The sequence below is a fragment of the Lissotriton helveticus genome, chromosome 6 (genome assembly GCF_964261635.1).
Source record: "Lissotriton helveticus chromosome 6, aLisHel1.1, whole genome shotgun sequence".
In the NCBI taxonomy this organism is placed as follows: Eukaryota; Metazoa; Chordata; class Amphibia; order Caudata; family Salamandridae; genus Lissotriton; species Lissotriton helveticus.
The window spans coordinates 1063430112-1063447493 of NC_136067.1; the positions used below are offsets into that span (position 1 = coordinate 1063430112).

The window sequence follows — 17382 nt, forward strand, 5'->3', positions numbered from 1 at the left end:
ACATACCCTAGACCGGAGCGTGATTTTTAGGATAGAATATAATCGCGACACGGACTTGTTGATAAAAAACAGCGAGTCATCATCTGCCTCATTTGAATACAGCCCTTTACTGGGTTATTGTATAACAAAGACAGAAAGGAGAAGATTTAATCATATGTTTGTCCTGATGAAGGTGGTTAGATCTTAATCCACCGAAACGCGTCGACGCTTGAGTTTCAGATAAATTTGTAAAAGACAGAACTTATGAGGACAGTGAATTTATTCTCCTGTGGTGTGCTGTCTATTGTCGCAAATTAACAACTTAATGACACATTTGAGTGTCTTATTATACTCTTTTCCTGGGAGTTGTTTGTAATTTAAGAATTGATGAAATTGAAATATATCATATTTTTATCTATGATATATTGAATGTATTTTGGGGTATTTTATTGTAGGTTTTTATTTAAAAATTGTTTGAAATTTTATTAAATGATCACATAAGTGTCTTGACATCCTGAGTTAGTGTGTTCCCTTGATGAGGTGTTGTTGACGGTAAAACACCTTTACAACGCAACTTTCATTCCGCATACCTTCACTCCGCATACCATTACAACGAAAGTACCATTACTCCGCAATACTATTATAACGCATGCCATACTTCTTATATGCTTTTACCACACATGCTTTTACAACGAATTAAAAGCATGAGTGGTAAAAGCATATGTTTTTAATATTTAAGTTTAAGGTAAGTATATGGTTTTAGTTTGCGGGTGTTGTGGTATATGTTTTAGGGGTTATGGGGTATTTTAAGGGTGGGTTTGGGTTATAGGGTACAGGGGTATTGGGTTGAGGGATAGGTTTGGGTTTTTGGGTATAGGGGTATTTTTAGGGTTCAGGGCTAGGTTTGGGTTTTGGTGTAAAGGGGTATTTTGTTAGGGGATAGATTTGGGTTTTGGGGTACAGGGGTATTTTTTAGGGTTCAGGGCTAGGTTTGGGGTACAGGGGTATTTTTAGGGTTCAGGGCTAGGTTTGGGTTTTGGGTTCCAGGAGTATTTTTAGGTTTCAGGGCTAGGTTTTGGGGTGCAGGGGTATTTTTAGGGTTGAGGGCTAGGTTTGGGTTTTGGGTTCCAGGAGTATTTTTAGGGTTGAGGGCTAGGTTTTGGGGTGCAGGGGTATTTTTAGGGTTGAGGGCTAGGTTTTGGTTTTGGGGTACAGGGGTATTTTTAGGGTTCAGGGCTAGGTTTGGGTTTAGGGGTACAGGGGTATTTTTAGGGTTCAGGGCTAGGTTTGGGTTTTGGGGTACAGGGGTATTTTTAGGGTTCAGGGCTAGGTTTTGGGGTACAGGGGTAGTTTTAAGGTTCAGGGTTAGGTTTGTGTTTTGGGGTACAGGGGTATTTTTAGGGTGAAGGCTAGGTTTGGGGTTTTGGTTCCAGGGGTATTTTTAGGGTTCAGGGCTAGGTTTGGGTTTTGGGGTACAGGGGTATTTTTAGGGTTCAGAACTAGGTTTGGGTTTTGGGGTACAGGGGTATTTTTAGGGTTTAGGCATAGGTTTGGGTTTTGGGGTACAGGCAGGGCTCGACAAATCCGAAAAATGGTACTAGTCCTGCAGGTCTAGTACCATGGAAAATCCCCTCGACCTGATTGCAACCCACTTGACCTCCGTCTCTGAAAACGGAGCAAAAGTGACAAGATAATAAGATTTAAAGGCATCTTTATTGCTCATTCCCTTTGTGAGCAATAAAAATGCCTTTAAATCGTGTTATCGTGTCACTTTTGCTCTGTTTTCAAAGACAGAGGACAAAAGTTAGTTTGACATCCTACTCGCCAGAAAGGGCGAGTAGGACCTAAAAACAGGTTGTCCTCATCCATTCTCCCTCGCAAATGCGAGCGGGCGAGTGGATTTGTCGAGCCCTGGGTACAGGGATATTGTTAGGGTCAGGATGGGTAAGTGTTTAAGGGTGCTCGGGTATTTTAAGGAGTAAGGGTGAGTTATGATTATAGGGTGCAGGGGTATTTAAAGGGACTAGGGTGGGATTCGTTTTTAGGGTGTAACGGGTAATTAATATATTTTAAAAAATAAATATATATATATACATAAATATACACATATGTTATAATATATATATATACATATACATATAAATAATACAATATAAAAGAAAAAATGTTTTATTTTAACAAAAAAATATATATGTATATATATATATATATATATTTTTTTTTTTTTTATAAAGTACTTTACAAAGTATATAACTTCACCACACATGCATTTGCGTTGTAATGGCATGCCTGATAAAGTCATATGCTTTGTAAAAGTTTGAGGAATTATGGCTTTGCGGAGTAATGGTACTTTCGAAGTAAAAAATGCAGAGTGATGGTATGCGGGATGAAAGAATGCGGGATAACATCATATATTCGTTGTTGACAGCGACTATCAGTAGAGTATATCTGCATTTGAATGTGTGGTTGACCTAGTGTCTCTAAAGGAATAATTGACTTTTGACTATCGAGTCTTGATTGGTAAATAGCCATCAGGTTTTGTGAAGGGACGCTACATCTCTAACAATTCTAGAACTTCCTGAATATAATCAACATGGCCTCCAAATTAAATGCTATTTTGCTACCATAACCTTAGACGCTGATAAAGCCTTCGATCGTGTTGATTGGGATTTCATGTTTGGTGCTTTGAAATGGCATGGTGTCAGTCCACACATGCTTAAATATATTTGTTTATTATACTCAGAACCCTCTACTTCTATTTTAGTTAATGGCAAACAGACACAGTAATTTCCTTTGTATAGAAGGACCAGACAGGTTTGCCCCTTATCCCCTCTTTTATTTATTTCACACTCAGAACCCTTTTTAGAGAAAATCTGCAGATCTCCAGCCTTTTCTGGTTCAAAATATAAATACATGGAGGTAAAATTCACGGTGTATGCCGATGATATTCTGTTATACAAAACCAATCCACAAACCACGCTCATTGAATTTATTCTCTTTACTAAATGAATATTCTGCAATATCAGGATACAAACTTAATAAACGGAAATCAGAGGTCATGCAACTAAATAAATATGGTCTTCCCAAAATGTTCAAAGACACAAGCTTCCCATGGAATTCTAAGCATATCAAATGTACACTTACGTGTCCTATATTCTAATAACAATAAAGAAACGATTAAAATTAATCTTAATGAGGTCAAACCAAAAATTTAGATTATGCCGGATAGTTGGTCCCCTCTATATTTGTCTTGGTGGGGAAGATTAGCCACAATCAAAATGATGATGTTACCAGTAATTAATTTCTGTCTGTCCATGCTTCCAGTCATACTTCAGCTAACATTTTTAAAATCTATTAATTGTTTACCGATCAGTTTTTTTATGATAACCTCAGCTCATACAATCTCTAATGATTCCCTTTTAGGTTTTAACAATATTCAACAAAAATATGCCATATCTCCTTATTATGCTGTCCAATACGAACACATACTCTTCTTCAACTTCTTTTGCAACCTTCTCTTCCATTATCCAACACACAACTTTTTTCTTCCTACATATTCATAACTTTGAGCTTTTCTCATCTACAAAGACTAAAATTCAACACTGAATTACAATGGGGAATTAGTTTTCACCAAGAATTTTCTCTCTACACTAGGAAATCAATATGGGCTAAGATACATACAACTTCTCACTCAAACATTATTTTATGACAATGATAAGATTGTATTTTACCCCTACGTGTCTCAATAGATTTAAACTTTCCAAAGACACTAAATGCTGGTCCTGTATTCACAACAATAGTGATTTCCTACCTATGTTTTTGGAATGTCTCCTGGTTAGAAAGCTTTGGTTACTCATTTGGGGTAAAATAAATCTTATCCAATGATATACCATTTAATATTCTACACCTTTTCTTAGGGTGCTCTTCCCCCTGTTACACTCTTAAATTATAGTTGGTAAATGTATTGATTTGTTAATAGCAATTTCTTTACAAATTATCACATTCAATCGGAAAGATACTACAAACACTTCCCTTATAGGTTGGTAGAATTGACTTTGCCATCATCATAGAATGGATAGAGCTCAAGTTACTACACTCTCTCTTATGACTATAGAGACTTGATATGGCTGCCACTCACTTCCTATTTATCTAGAAAAGTTACTCACTCCATATCCTCCAATACCATTTCGAACCCCCATGATGTTCTTGCAGAGTATAAGGTTGTTGTAGGTATTATAATATAGTTTTTAAGTTATGCATTTGTTAAGAATGTTATTAAATACTTCTTTCTCTCTTTTATTCTTCTCTTCTTCTCCATATTTCTCCTAATATTCTTAAAAAATATTTAAATGTTATTGTTTTCCCTTTTGTTCACAGCCACCTATTTTAAGCATTATGGTCTTTATTCAATGTATTTGCAACTTTACCACGGTTTTTCCTAGTACAAATGTTAAGTCGAATCCACTGTCTCATTTGATATTCATAATGCCTGGAATATTTATAACATATTTAATTTCTTCTAATGTTTTTCGATTCTCCATAATAAAGCATTATTAAACTTGAAAGATCGATGAAATATGAATCGTGTTATGGATGGATTAGTTGGAACAAATAAGAAGTGAAATGCAACCATTTACTGCAATTAGTGGCCAACTAGCAGTAAAAATATATGGTCATTAGGAGCAACAGCTGTATACCCCACCACCACTTAGAAAATGGTGATGCTTTTAACTTATTACAGACAAATCACAGACAAAAAGAATAGATTTGGTGACCGGAAAGAGACAAAAAGAAAGATAGATATGTGAACAATAATAATTCTGAAAGAGGAACCACCACACTAGATACAACAGAATTTCCATATGGACGGTGCGGCCAATTATCAATTAACATCATGGGTTCATTCTAAGATTGTAATCATTTCAACTGAGATTTTTTTACAAATGGCCAGAACTATGATTTGTAAAAAACAAAACCTGCTTCTGTAGTAGGGTTCATCGAGGACAAACATTGAAAGTGGAAGGACTGCTTCACATATTGTTTTTTAGATAATGATGTTCAATTTCCATCGGAGGAAGTTTAGGACTGTCGGGACAAAGTCTATATATAAAATTTCTTACCTAATGTGAAAGAAAGTTAATCTATTGAGGACACTGAGGGACGGGTGACTGCTTGGACGGGGGTTGAATCAAGCAAAGGATGGTGCCTTTATATTATACAAAAGTCTAAGGATTGGAGGAATAAAGGAGATGTGGGTGAGTGCCATTACTGTCAGTACAACAATTAATTCTGGGTTCAGAAGCAAAACAGAAAACCCTACACTGAAAATTCAAGTAAATCCATTGAAATTAGTTTACATGACATTACAATAAGATGACTGGTCATTTATCCTGGTTTCCTCTCTCCAGACCTACTACATTGGTCCACAAGTATAATATGTAATCTAAAATAGTAGACAACACTGGGCAAAGTCCTCGTCAGTGTTCTCGCCCATTTGACAGAGCATGAGCTTGGTGCAACCAGGTACAGCAACATTGCATTACACACAAAAAAGATATAAGTGCCATGCTGTGTTACTATTAAATATCACATCTTTAAATGAAAGCAAACAAAAACTGACGGTTACGCAAATTTACAAGGGACAACCGTCCTGTCGACACTGTGGGCAATCCAGGACAACACATGGGATCTATCATATGCCCTTCCCGCATATACCAATATCCGGAAACTTGAACAAAGGTGTGCCAAAACAGACTCTATAACATTTTGTCATTGTGGCAAGCTGATTTGTGTAGTATTTCTGATACTGGATGGTAAATAACTGGCTTGTCTGTCCACCTGTTAATTATCACAAGTGTGAAGGTGATCTACACCAATACTGTGTGATGATGGCTTAATTCTTACTTACACTTGCACACATTGATTGCAGCTGTTAACATTGAGGCTCAGCCAGAATACTGAAATGGAGGTTTAGTAGAGTTGAAAGCCTCAGTGTGAATGTTGAGTTACTGCTGCGGGGACAATGCCTAAAATACCAAAGGAACCACATTCTCCTTGACACACTGCTCCTCACAGGGTCAAGAGGTCTGCGGCCATACCTTTCACTCCTGATCAGTAAGGCCAGTTACATCAGCACAACACTAAGATGAGCAGTGTGTGTGCAGCTTCACTGGTTAGTTATTGTTTACAACATTCATTAATCTTAAAATTGAGACAAACAATGTTAATCCGACTAGCTGAGCTAATGTCAGCAACCCATAGTGAGCGCCATTTCCACTTAGAGAGGGAAATAATTAATTATTTGAGCCACAAACCAGATTGCTAATTACGGGAGATATTGTGTCAAAAGCATGCATTTTTGATCTTATATCAAAGGCGCTCGTAGTGTGAAGATAAAAAGGGTAGCAAGTGAAGGGACAAATGGGGCAGGAGGCTGATAAATTAAGTTAACTTGGAATGAAGTTTCCAGCGCAAAATGAAATAAGCATAAAACATAATAATAAAATTGTTAGCACAACATTTCGGCTGTCACGAAAAATGTATTAAATGGTGGATTTAAGCTGACACTACTCATTAATGCTTAACTGTGATTAACAGTGGTTGGTAGTCAGTAATCATGTAAATGTAAATAAATGTAAATTGATACTTGTATAGCGCACTACTCACCCGCAAGGGTCTCAAGGCGCCTGTACGAATACCGCTGTGGAACCCATCCTGGCTTTCCCTGTGAGGTGTCCACTCCTGGGCACCCCCAAGGTGGAGGCCAGGCATCCTTAGCGTTGTGGGGGCCGTTGTGAAGATTAAGCAAGCTATTGCCCAGAGTTGCAGAGTGGGACTCCATGATTGGAATAGGCACCGAGGCGAGAATTATCAGGTTCGTGGAATTTTTGAGCCCAAGACCCGCCGAGGCGGGGAATTGAACCCTGGTCCCGGGCTAGACCTCTGCATCAGGGTCTGCCGCTCTAACCATTGAGCCACACTTCTCCATCATTCTTACATACATATATTCAACACCGACATCTCCTTCGTTCTTGATATCCAACTAATGCTAAAGTAGTCTATCAAATTGGTTTCAAATCAAATTTCAAGACTAAAATACAGCAGAAAACATGATAGCACCCCCTTCAAGCTCTTTCGTCGTACTTATTCCGACATATCCCTTCCTAATTGTTGGCCCTGCTGAAACCTTCTATCCTCCATATTCTGTGCTGAACCTACCGAGCTACCAGTGCCAAGCCCGTTCTTTCTAGTTCATCCCATCACTCTTTCATGCATGGCAACAACTAACTCTATCGAAATCCGTTTGCCTGTCTTCTATTTGAAGCCTGCTTTAATCACAAGTAAACTGACAAACTACCCTATTGTTTAATAATGAGGCTGCCTGAAACAGAGAAATGTCAATATGCCTGAACAACAATACACAAATACATTTTATGTACAGTGCAACAATGGATTGATTCTTCTCTGTGCACTGTTCATTTTGGTAGATGAAAAGAGTAGGTGATAGAGAGAGAAGAGTGATTTTTTAAGTCTTTGACAATTTGGTCAAGGGGAAAAGTCGATATTAGAACCTACATCTTCCTGTTAAAACTGCAACTTGGCCACCGGTCAAACAGTCAGCAACTTGGCCACCTAACGACAGTAAAGCCTGCTCATCTAAGAATAAGGTGTGCAACAAACAGGAGTGCGGGAGATAAGGGAGGAGAGTGTAAGCAAGGGAGATACATATAACCTGCAAAAAATTTTTTGTTAAATGCATTACACTGATGTTAGAGAGTAAAGCTTTCTCATAATAGGCACTGCTTACAGTTCTTCCTGTAAGAAATGTGAAATAATAAACTTCATATCACTGTCGGAGAAATCCACTGAACTTTAATCAGGTGCACTGCGTCCCATGTGACAGGAAGACACGGTTATAAGCCATTCAGGGTTTAGGTTCCTGTGAATACACAAAGACCATCTGAAGTGACTGTTTGCACTGCAGATCCTAATGCATCCTTTGAGACATTTATCAAGTGTGTCATTCTAGCCTCTTTGTGACGTCAACACAATGCTCCAATGTCATATATATATATATGAACTCGCTAGAAACGTAATAAATTGACATCTGACCTGCGTGGAAATAAACCTACCTCTAGTGGGTGATCAGTCTTTCTTAATGCAATACGTGCTCTTTGCAAGGAGCCATGCATGAGCTTGTGAAGTCGTAAAATTAATTTCCTTAATCCCATTTGCTTCAAAGCTTTATCTACAAAAGGTCTGTACATGGAGGTCAAGCAATGCCTACTGCAGCCAATGTCGGGGCTGCAATCATGTGTTGCCAAGCAGAAAGAGTCATCCTCCGAGGCAAGCCTATCCAGACTCCTCAAAAAATGGTCCGGAGAGGAAACTTTTGGTTTGCCTGCAAAATTGTTCTCCATGGGTTGCCTGGTGTGTGCAGTGTTCTTTGCAGAGCTTTGTTCTTCATCCTCGCTTATGTCCGAACAAGTGCCAGAGGAGTCCTTCATCACATCATCCTCCTCTCGTTCCGTGTCCTCATCTTCCTCGTCATGTTCATTGGATTGTCGAGGAGAAGGCATTTCAAACACTGGCCAGCCACTGTCTGACAAATTTTTAACACCCAAGACAGTCCCCATAATCCTTAGCTTGTGGTTCAAGTCCTTAGTTATGTTGAGCCACAGACAGAGTGCCTGCACTCTGTCCTGAAAGTCTTTTGCAGCATACTTCTCATAGTCCTTTTGAAGGGCTTGCTGAGATGGATAAAGTGCTTCAACGTACTCCAACAGCTCCATTATCTGCTTCACCTGCTCAAATGAGATCCGCTGGCGCTGCAGATGGTCCTTGTAGCTTGAAAGCCCGAGAACACTGACACCGTGGGTGGCCCTGGATTGCCCTTGCCCTGCAGTACCATTGAGGCCCGCCCCATTCCGTACACAGGATATGCTGCTATAATTAACTTTAAAAGTGAGGATTTGATTAATGATGTCTGGAATCGCTTGGCGAGCAGTGTAGAGATACAAGTCTTGGTCATTGATGCTCCTTCCCTCATGCCATGCTTTCAGTTCAAGCCAGAGCAGTTCATTGGAGCGGCTCATCCACATGGAGGTATTTTCCTGCCCTCTCTGTTCCCTTTCCTTTTTCTTAGACACTGAGGTAAGTTTTAGCAAAAGTCGCAAGGTTTCAAAGAACTTTAAACGGTCAGCAGGACAGTCCGTCCTTGAAGTCTGGCGAGCAGTTCTGGCAATCGGCATGGGCACCGACACAGGAAGTTTAGCATTGCTACAGCCAAGGCTGAGGTAAGGCTTATTAAGATCAACGTCTGGAATAGATTTTTTGGGCATGGACCCGCCAACCGAGTCCAGCATGAAGGAGCACTGTTCATGTTTCTTATGATCACGTTCTGTTGAACGAAGGGCGGTCCTGATCTTTTTCTCCTGCTTGTAGCTGTGATCTTCCACGATTTCAATCGGCTTGCCGACATCTTTGTGTGGGGGCTGATTTGGTGCACTCATTCTTTCTAAAAAACAAATCAGACAAAGTGTAAAATGAGCAGGTTAAGAAAAAGTGATAAACATTTTTTTAACAATAATAATAACAACATAAATCAAAATAATTAACAATGTGCAGAATGCATTTTTTCACTTGATTTCACATGTATATATTGATATAGTACTATTTCTTTTGGAACTCATTTTCTATGATGTGCTCCGATTTGCTAATGAAATGCTACATTTGAACACACCATGATGAATCCGCAGAACCCTTGATTTCATATGCAAGAATAATGTATACAAACTCTTTGAGTTTGGGGTTGAGCCAAAATAATTTACTGAAGACTTAAATGCAGCTTTTCTCTTGATTGTACTGCCCATTTCTGAATTATTTTGCATTCTCAGTATGAACTCTCCATTGAGTGCCTTCATAGCATTGACTCTGTACCACTTTATTTTTTTAATTCTGTAATAAAATCCTTTAACTTTTCATTGATCTATATAACTCACTTATTGAGTCTGCCAATTTAATCTCAACCCAAATACTTGATGATTTGTATTTTTCGGATTTGTTGTTTTGGGAGGTGCCTTAAGTTGAGGACAGTGCCTCATGAAATTCAGGCTTAACACCGTCTCCGATCCAGTGACATGTGGGAACAGTGAGTGAGGTAAATTTTGAGGTGTCAGATTTTGGGGTATACTGTTTTGCTTCAATATGCTCCAGTAGTCCGCGTTTTCCTTTCCTTTCCTTTCAGGACCCGAAACAAACTACACAAGTGAATCAAAAGAAAACGATGTCCAACTGTCTCCTCATAGTTTTCAAGACCAAAAAATTTACTTTGCATCTATATAGGCTGTTACTTCCAGGTGGTGAAACCATTAGCTAAAATCCTCAAATTGTCTAAGGTCAGAACTTCATACCTACGTCTAGCATCGGTGGCATAATTCCTTTGGATCAGGCCACACATTATAAATGGGCCTCATAAATTCACAGGTGGAAGATATAGCAGGGGCTTACAATGCACAGCTGAGAGTTTAAATTATTCTGCAGTTCTGTGCTCACAAAGGTTGCAGTACACATCAGTTTCTAGGAGGCTGAGGTGCATTCTAAAACGTAATGTAGCTATTTACTTTATTTTCTTTGCTGTTTCAACTTCTACCGAGGTTATTTTTCATCCAACCAAATGTTATGTACATGCAGAAGATATACAAGACCAATACTGGTATTCAACTCCAAACTAAAAAAAATACATTGGGTCAAATAAACTTGTTTAAAGGAAAGGCTTACTGAATACTGACATATTTAGGGAGTTGTTGAACTGCCTGCTTATCAGAAGAAGGAGTTATGGACAAATGTTAATATAATTACCTAATTTAGTATGTAGAAAGCAAACCTAATAAAAAGGAAAATAGCAATAAAACGCTTATTTTGGAAAACCAGTCCGACATTAGACTTTTTATCACTTCAATGGGTTGATTTAAACGTACTTATAATTGTCTCTTTGGGTACTAAAGATAAAGTAAACCAAACCAAGGATAAGTGCCTCATCTTACAGATAGCTTAGATATACAATAAAGGCATTTTTATTCTGCAACTAATAGAGAAACTGACTCACCAGAGACAGTATTTTATTACAACAGAAACGGGTATCGTTTTTGTCTTTTTAATAGAAACCAGCCAAACAAAGTAATACAAACCGGTTTCAAAAAGGAAGTAACCAGATTAAAGGTAAAAGGGATAGAACCTGAAATACAATAAAAATCTGTCTCGCCGCCCTAAAGGCATGACCATCAAGAAAAAAGGTAAGATCAGCACACACCCACACAAAACTTAGTCACAGTTAATATGAAACTCGTGCTGCAGAAACTGAGTCTAGAATCACCCCATGTCACACGTTTACCCTGGTTTAGATTGCAACAAACATTTAAGGGTTATGACGTCTCAGGGCTGTATGGATATTTCGAGGGTGGATAAAAGTAAGAAAACTCAGAAGCAGACGGCTCCGAGCTCACCTGACTATAGAGAAATAAAGAACAGTCTTACCTTGTGCAATGTGGCAGCAAGGGACCACCATTGAACGCGCAGGGGCTGTGTAGTGCTGTTTGGGAATCCAGAGATCCTACGATCCACCACGGGTTTCACACACAGTAAAGGCACCGTACCAAGCCATCAGCATGCGGGATCCAACTTTAGGAATCAGCAACTACGTGTCTTGAGCTGCTGAAAGTGGTATGGATGCCTAAGGGATCACACCTATGACATACTAGCAGAACTCGGTTCCATGTGACTGCTGACTGTCAATGAACTGAAGAACACAGGAGCATCCCCAAAGGGTATGATAACACTTCTATCCTTCAAGGGTGACTGCTTGCGACACAAGCCGATAGATAGGCCCCTCTCCAGGTTGGAGACGTTTCTCAGACCTTTCTCACATTCAAGAATCTTCTCTTGGAAATCCCTGATAAACTCATTAGCCCACTTGACTTTGGCACCAAGACAAGCAGTCCTAAATGTTCTCTCTATGTCAGCCACTTGCCGAGGCCTAGTATGCTTTTGGCCCTTCTTGATGTCAGGGCCTCAATTAGTGCTGTGTTGTGATCTGGCCATGACACGGTCTTGCAGGCAGAGGAGCAAAGGAACCCAGTCTATGATCTACAATGGTGCTAAAACACACAGTCTATTCAACAGCACCACGGGTAGCTATTTAAATACCTCTCTCTCCAAAACTGAGATGAGGATTTCGGGTAGAAGTCCTTATAGAAGACAGCAGTCCTAGTCCTTGAGCATATATAACCTATATGATAAAAGAACAAGTTACTTACCTTCCATAAAGCTGTTTCTGGTAGATACTCTATCTGTAGATTCCTCACCTAGTGAATATCGCCAGGTGCCAGACTAGATCCGGAAACTCAAAAAGCAGCATTCTTGCACGCCACTGGGTGACGCTGTGCGGTTGTTCACCAATGCTGTTCAGCTCTAGTAGTGACAAACAGAGAAGCATATAAGCACCGCCCATGCATGCTGACATCAGTTTCTTTCATATGTTTATCACTGCCCTCAAACACAGAGCCCAACTAAAAATTGGATCAACCAGTATGCAGATTTCTAAACTGGAACTTTTTATATGGAAAAGGAGACAACTCCACATAAAGGCGAGGTGGCTGGCCGGCAAGACATTTGTGGCTTGGTGCAGTATCCACCAGAAAGAGCGTTACCAAAGGTAAGCAGCATGCTCTCCTAATGGACACTCCTAACTGAAGATTCCTCAAATTGTGAATAGATGCCAAAGCAGTGCTCTTTATGGTAGTGGCTCTGTGGAATGGCTCAGATCACTGAGTCCTGCGGGTCGAATGGGTGAAATGCCCTACCCATCGGACATTTTGGCATGTGATGGGTCTGTCTGGCAGGTGCTGCACCAAGCCACAAACCCATGCCAGCACCCACCAAACACTAATTTCGTGGAAGGATGCCTGGCTCCTAGGATTACCCCAACAACTTTGGGAGGAAGTTCAAAAGAGACAACCTGCCTTGGCTCTATCTTCTGTACGGAGTTGCAAGTTGCTCAAGCCCAGGTGCAACACTATGCCCTACTGCTGCCACAGAAAATTCTCCCTAAGCAGCAGCCTGATCGGAGGACAGATTCTCTTTCCCGGAACTTCTGGGCACCACACTCTCCTAACCCAATCCAAAGCCAATAGAATGACTTGGGCCCAGTTAGCCCTGATCTCAATCAGAACTTTGGCCCCTGAAACGGCTTCAAATTACTATGACTTTGCTGACGGTCCTGGCAATTCGAGATGCATCGCAACCAATAACGGAATCAGCTCCTCAGTGGAACGGGAGAGGCCTGGAAGCACAACAACACCTTCATGCCATCTTTAGAGAACAAGGTGGCGGGAAGGGCTGAGTCTTCCATGGACTTATTATGTTTCTTCTTACCCGATTTTTTCAGTGGGAATGACTTCAGGAGCGGGACTGTACTCTTGACTTCAACCTGGAGTGGAACCAGTCTGGAGCCTTGCAGTTTTCATACATACAGGTTTCACTTCACACTCACAAATTTCTCTGATTCAGCTGCATGCAGTCATCACAAGCCTTGGAGTCATGAGCAAAACCCAAATCACCAGAGACATACCTCATGGTTATCTTTACAAACATCTGTTTGATAGAGTGCCTGCGAGGCTTATACCCTGTAGTCTTAGGGGGTAACATGTTCCATTGCGCTCTGGAAAAAAAATGAAGGAAAAGCCACTTCACAAGAGTGAAGAAAAAGGGAAGTGGAGCTCGAAATCTGTGCCTGAAAGCGAGGAAAGAAAGGAACTGGCATACGCATGCCTGGGTGGTACTTATATTTAAGAGCGAACAATGCAGGCACAGAGCTATGTAGCGCCACCTACCAGCACACAGGAGTACTGCCTTTTGAGTTTCAGGATCGGCCTGATATCTGGGGACAAGGTGAGAAGTCTGGGGTCAATAGTAGCCATCAGAAACACCCTTTATCTTGGATACAAGTTCCTATTAATGTAAGAGCAACAGTGTTTACAAAAGGAACAAAGCTAATCATTCAACATTACATATGTTTAATAACACCTTTCGTGATACTCCGTGTTCCTAAGTAGTTTCACATTATAATAGGAGGTCTTCAGCCAATATGTTATCCACTATGGCTCTTGTACCCAAGGCATTCTAGACTTATTTAGAAAGATCATGATTGGATCACTAGGAGTCATAAATAGAATAAAGCACTGAGGGTGCAAATATGGTTCGTGCTTTCAATTGGTAAATGCTGGCCTAGAGAGGATCGTATCTGCAGGGAAAGACTTTTGTCAAAGAATGGAATGCTGGCCATCATGTGAAGATATTACGCAAACAAACGAGGACCTGGCTTGGCATTTCGGGCTCGAATGTTTGATTTGCTCTGCATGGTAGAGACAAAAACTCATAGAAAATGTCAATAAGGCAAGCAATGTAAGGGGAATCCTCATAAAAATAAAGCAGCACTTGCTCTTTTTGGCAAAAGTTCCTCAATGGTAAACCATGTTATGCATCAAAGTAATCTACTCTTTATTTTTTGTGTGTTTTAGCATATATAAACGTTCACCTGTGGATATCTTGGAGCGGCGGGTCTAAATGCCTAAGATCATGTCATATAAAATAAAGAAAAGGTAAGCTCACTAGGAGAAAAGCTCTGTATTTATTAGTTAACTCGATGTGAACAGGGATTTTTCCAAACGAATTTCGAGAGGGAAACTATGCCACAGCTACTAAAAAAGATCTATCCAGTGTGGCTCACTTGAAACTGGTAAATTCACACAACAGAAAATATGTTGTTATGTACAAAGATCATCTTTTGGTCAAAGGGGTAGGTCTGTTGTCATAGAACACTTTGTTGCCTAGACAAAAAGCCTTAAAACTGATTCTGTGCTGAATCAATGAATTTCAATGAAGTTTGCCTAAAACCGGGGTAATGGATTTGTTTTTCATTACATTTAGAATCAGCCTGGTGGATGCATTCTGTACCATATGAAGTCCGTTTGCCACTTAGCTGGAAGGCCAAGGGTACGTCATATTTCAATTGTCCAATCAAGCACATATGATGGCATTCATTATATGTCTGCGTTTCTGTACATTGTAACAGTACATAATCCGTCTGAGGACCTGCATTCAAAATAAACAGGTCAGGGTTAAACCTTAGATGTGTTCCTCCATAATTATACCTAAGTCAATCTATAGCCCCACATTTTTTACTCTTGATGCAGGTGTGGGTTGCTGGCCCAAGGAGGATGGACAGAAAGCATGCTTTCCATGCGCTATTTGGAAGAAAGGCATTAGATTTTAGTATTTCTCCCCACTGAATCTTAGGTGCCCACCTTTGATCACTGACTAACAATTTTGTAAAGTAGCAACTGTAATTGGATTATAGATGGAATTTGTATTTCTGATGAATTTTTTATCCTCAGATTCATCACCTTTAGAGTTGAATATAGACACCAGCAGGGATCCAGAAGCTTTCTCCGCTAGAAGGTGACAGGCATCTCTGGGTTGACTTTGTTCCACCCAAAAGTGATGGGCCAGAGCTGGATATAAGCACCGCCCCTGTGCACCCACACCAGTTCCTTTCTTTCTGCACCTTTGAATGCAGATCGGTACCTCCACTCCCCTTTTTAACTCAAACAAGTAAAATCCAGCTTGTAAGAAGCGACATCACCACCTAAAACATCTGGGCTCAAACAATGCAGCGACTGTTGGAAACAGATGTCCATGATGGAGCCTCACTAGGTATACCTTTAGTGCTTGGGCTCACAGCAAGACTCCAAGTCATGTAGAGAATGTAACACTGAACTCAGAGGTGATCTGAGTCACTGAACCGAAGCTGTAAGTCGCAGTGCAGGTCCCACTCAAAGTTTAGGGCCCAGATACATTCCCACTCTCTAAGCCACTTCTACAACAGGTACTATTCGCGGTCAATGATCAGGTAAGTCAAATTCCACACTGAAAAACAAGAAGGTCCCATACCACTATTCTTTATAGTCAGAAAAGTTTTGGGGACATAAACGTGCCACTCAAACTTGATACCAATCTCTGACTTTATTTGCAGTCCAAAGTTGGCGAGGAGCATTTTTTGTTCCCCTTTGCCTTACCAGAACCCCTTGCATGTTCACAAAAGTGATGGCAGTGGGACCGCCCAACTTCCAAAGTTGGGGATACCATTTTCACCCTGCCTCAATAACTGGCTGTTGAAGGTGGGCATCATAAAGTCAGTCGTAGACCACCTCCAGATGACAGCGACCTACTGATATTGTTGGGGTTCTTTATCAAGCCAAAGTTGCACCCGGCTCCTTTGTTTAAGCTTCCCTTTTTAGGAGCATTTCTGGACATTTACATTTCAGGGCCTTTTCTCAGTCACAACGTGTCGAAGATATTTGGGTTATGAACATTTGTTTCAGCCTCGGTCCGGGATTTCGGTGAGTGTGGTTCTGAGGCTTCTTGGCCTGCTAGCCTAATGCATCCTGCTTGTACACTTTGCCAGGTGGCATATGTGGGGTCTGCAGTGGGATTTAAAGTATTGGTGGACATAGCAACAAGGATGCCTGTTGGATGTCATGTAGGTTTCGGCGGAGACTACAAGAGATTTGCAGTGGTGGCTGCTCAACGTAACCAGAGGCAGGTCCCTCTTTCTTCCCCACCCAGAGCTCACAGCCATGACCGATCCGTCCCTGCTGGGCTGGGGAGGTCATTTGGGAGAGGTGAAGATCAGATCATTCTGGTTTCCGGCATTAACCCAGCTCCACATAAATCTGTTGGAGCTGCAGACCACCTGCCTGGTGTTGAAGACCTTCCAGCAGTCCATCAAGTGAAGGCTGGTGCAGGTTTTGACAGACAACACCACTGCCATGTGCTATTGCAACAAGCAGGGCGGAGTAGGGTATTGGGTCCTTTGCCATGAGGTGCTACATACCTTGAGCTGGCTGGAGTGTGGGGAAATCTCTCCGATCGTGAAACATTTAGTGGGATGTTTAAACGCCAGGGTGGACGACTTCAGCTGGCAACACCGGGAGGATTGCGAATGGCAGGTCTATACCACGGAGGCGAGGGGCATCTTGCATCAGCAGGGGTAGAAACCTGGTTGGATTATTTTGCCACTGTACAGAACAAGTGATGTCAAAATGCCTATGCGTTAAGAGTTCCACTCACACAAAAAGATGAATTCAGTTTAGAGTGGAGCACTGGAATCCTGTGCATCTTTTTGCCTCTGCCTGTTCTGTCCAGAGTTTTGGCGAAGGTACGGGATAATAGGCCCAAGTCATCCTGTTGGCTTCAGATTGGACCATGAGAATGCAGTAACTTGAACTTCTAGGCATGAGCATCTACCCATCGATCAGTATGCTGCTTCAGGGGGGTCTTATGTCA

At 40.9% G+C, this 17382-nt stretch overlaps 1 protein-coding gene across 3 annotated transcripts in view; it reads right to left on the reverse strand.

The window, feature by feature from the left end:
* MAP3K4 (mitogen-activated protein kinase kinase kinase 4) overlaps window positions 1-17382 on the reverse strand; it is a 502654-nt gene that overhangs the window by 293751 nt on the left and 191521 nt on the right. For all 3 annotated transcript variants that reach the window (XM_078648714.1, XM_078648713.1, XM_078648715.1), the window contains exon 3: window positions 8112-9496. In XM_078648714.1, the coding sequence (XP_078504840.1) occupies window positions 8112-9496 (1385 nt within the window). The remainder of the gene's footprint in view (window positions 1-8111; window positions 9497-17382) is intronic.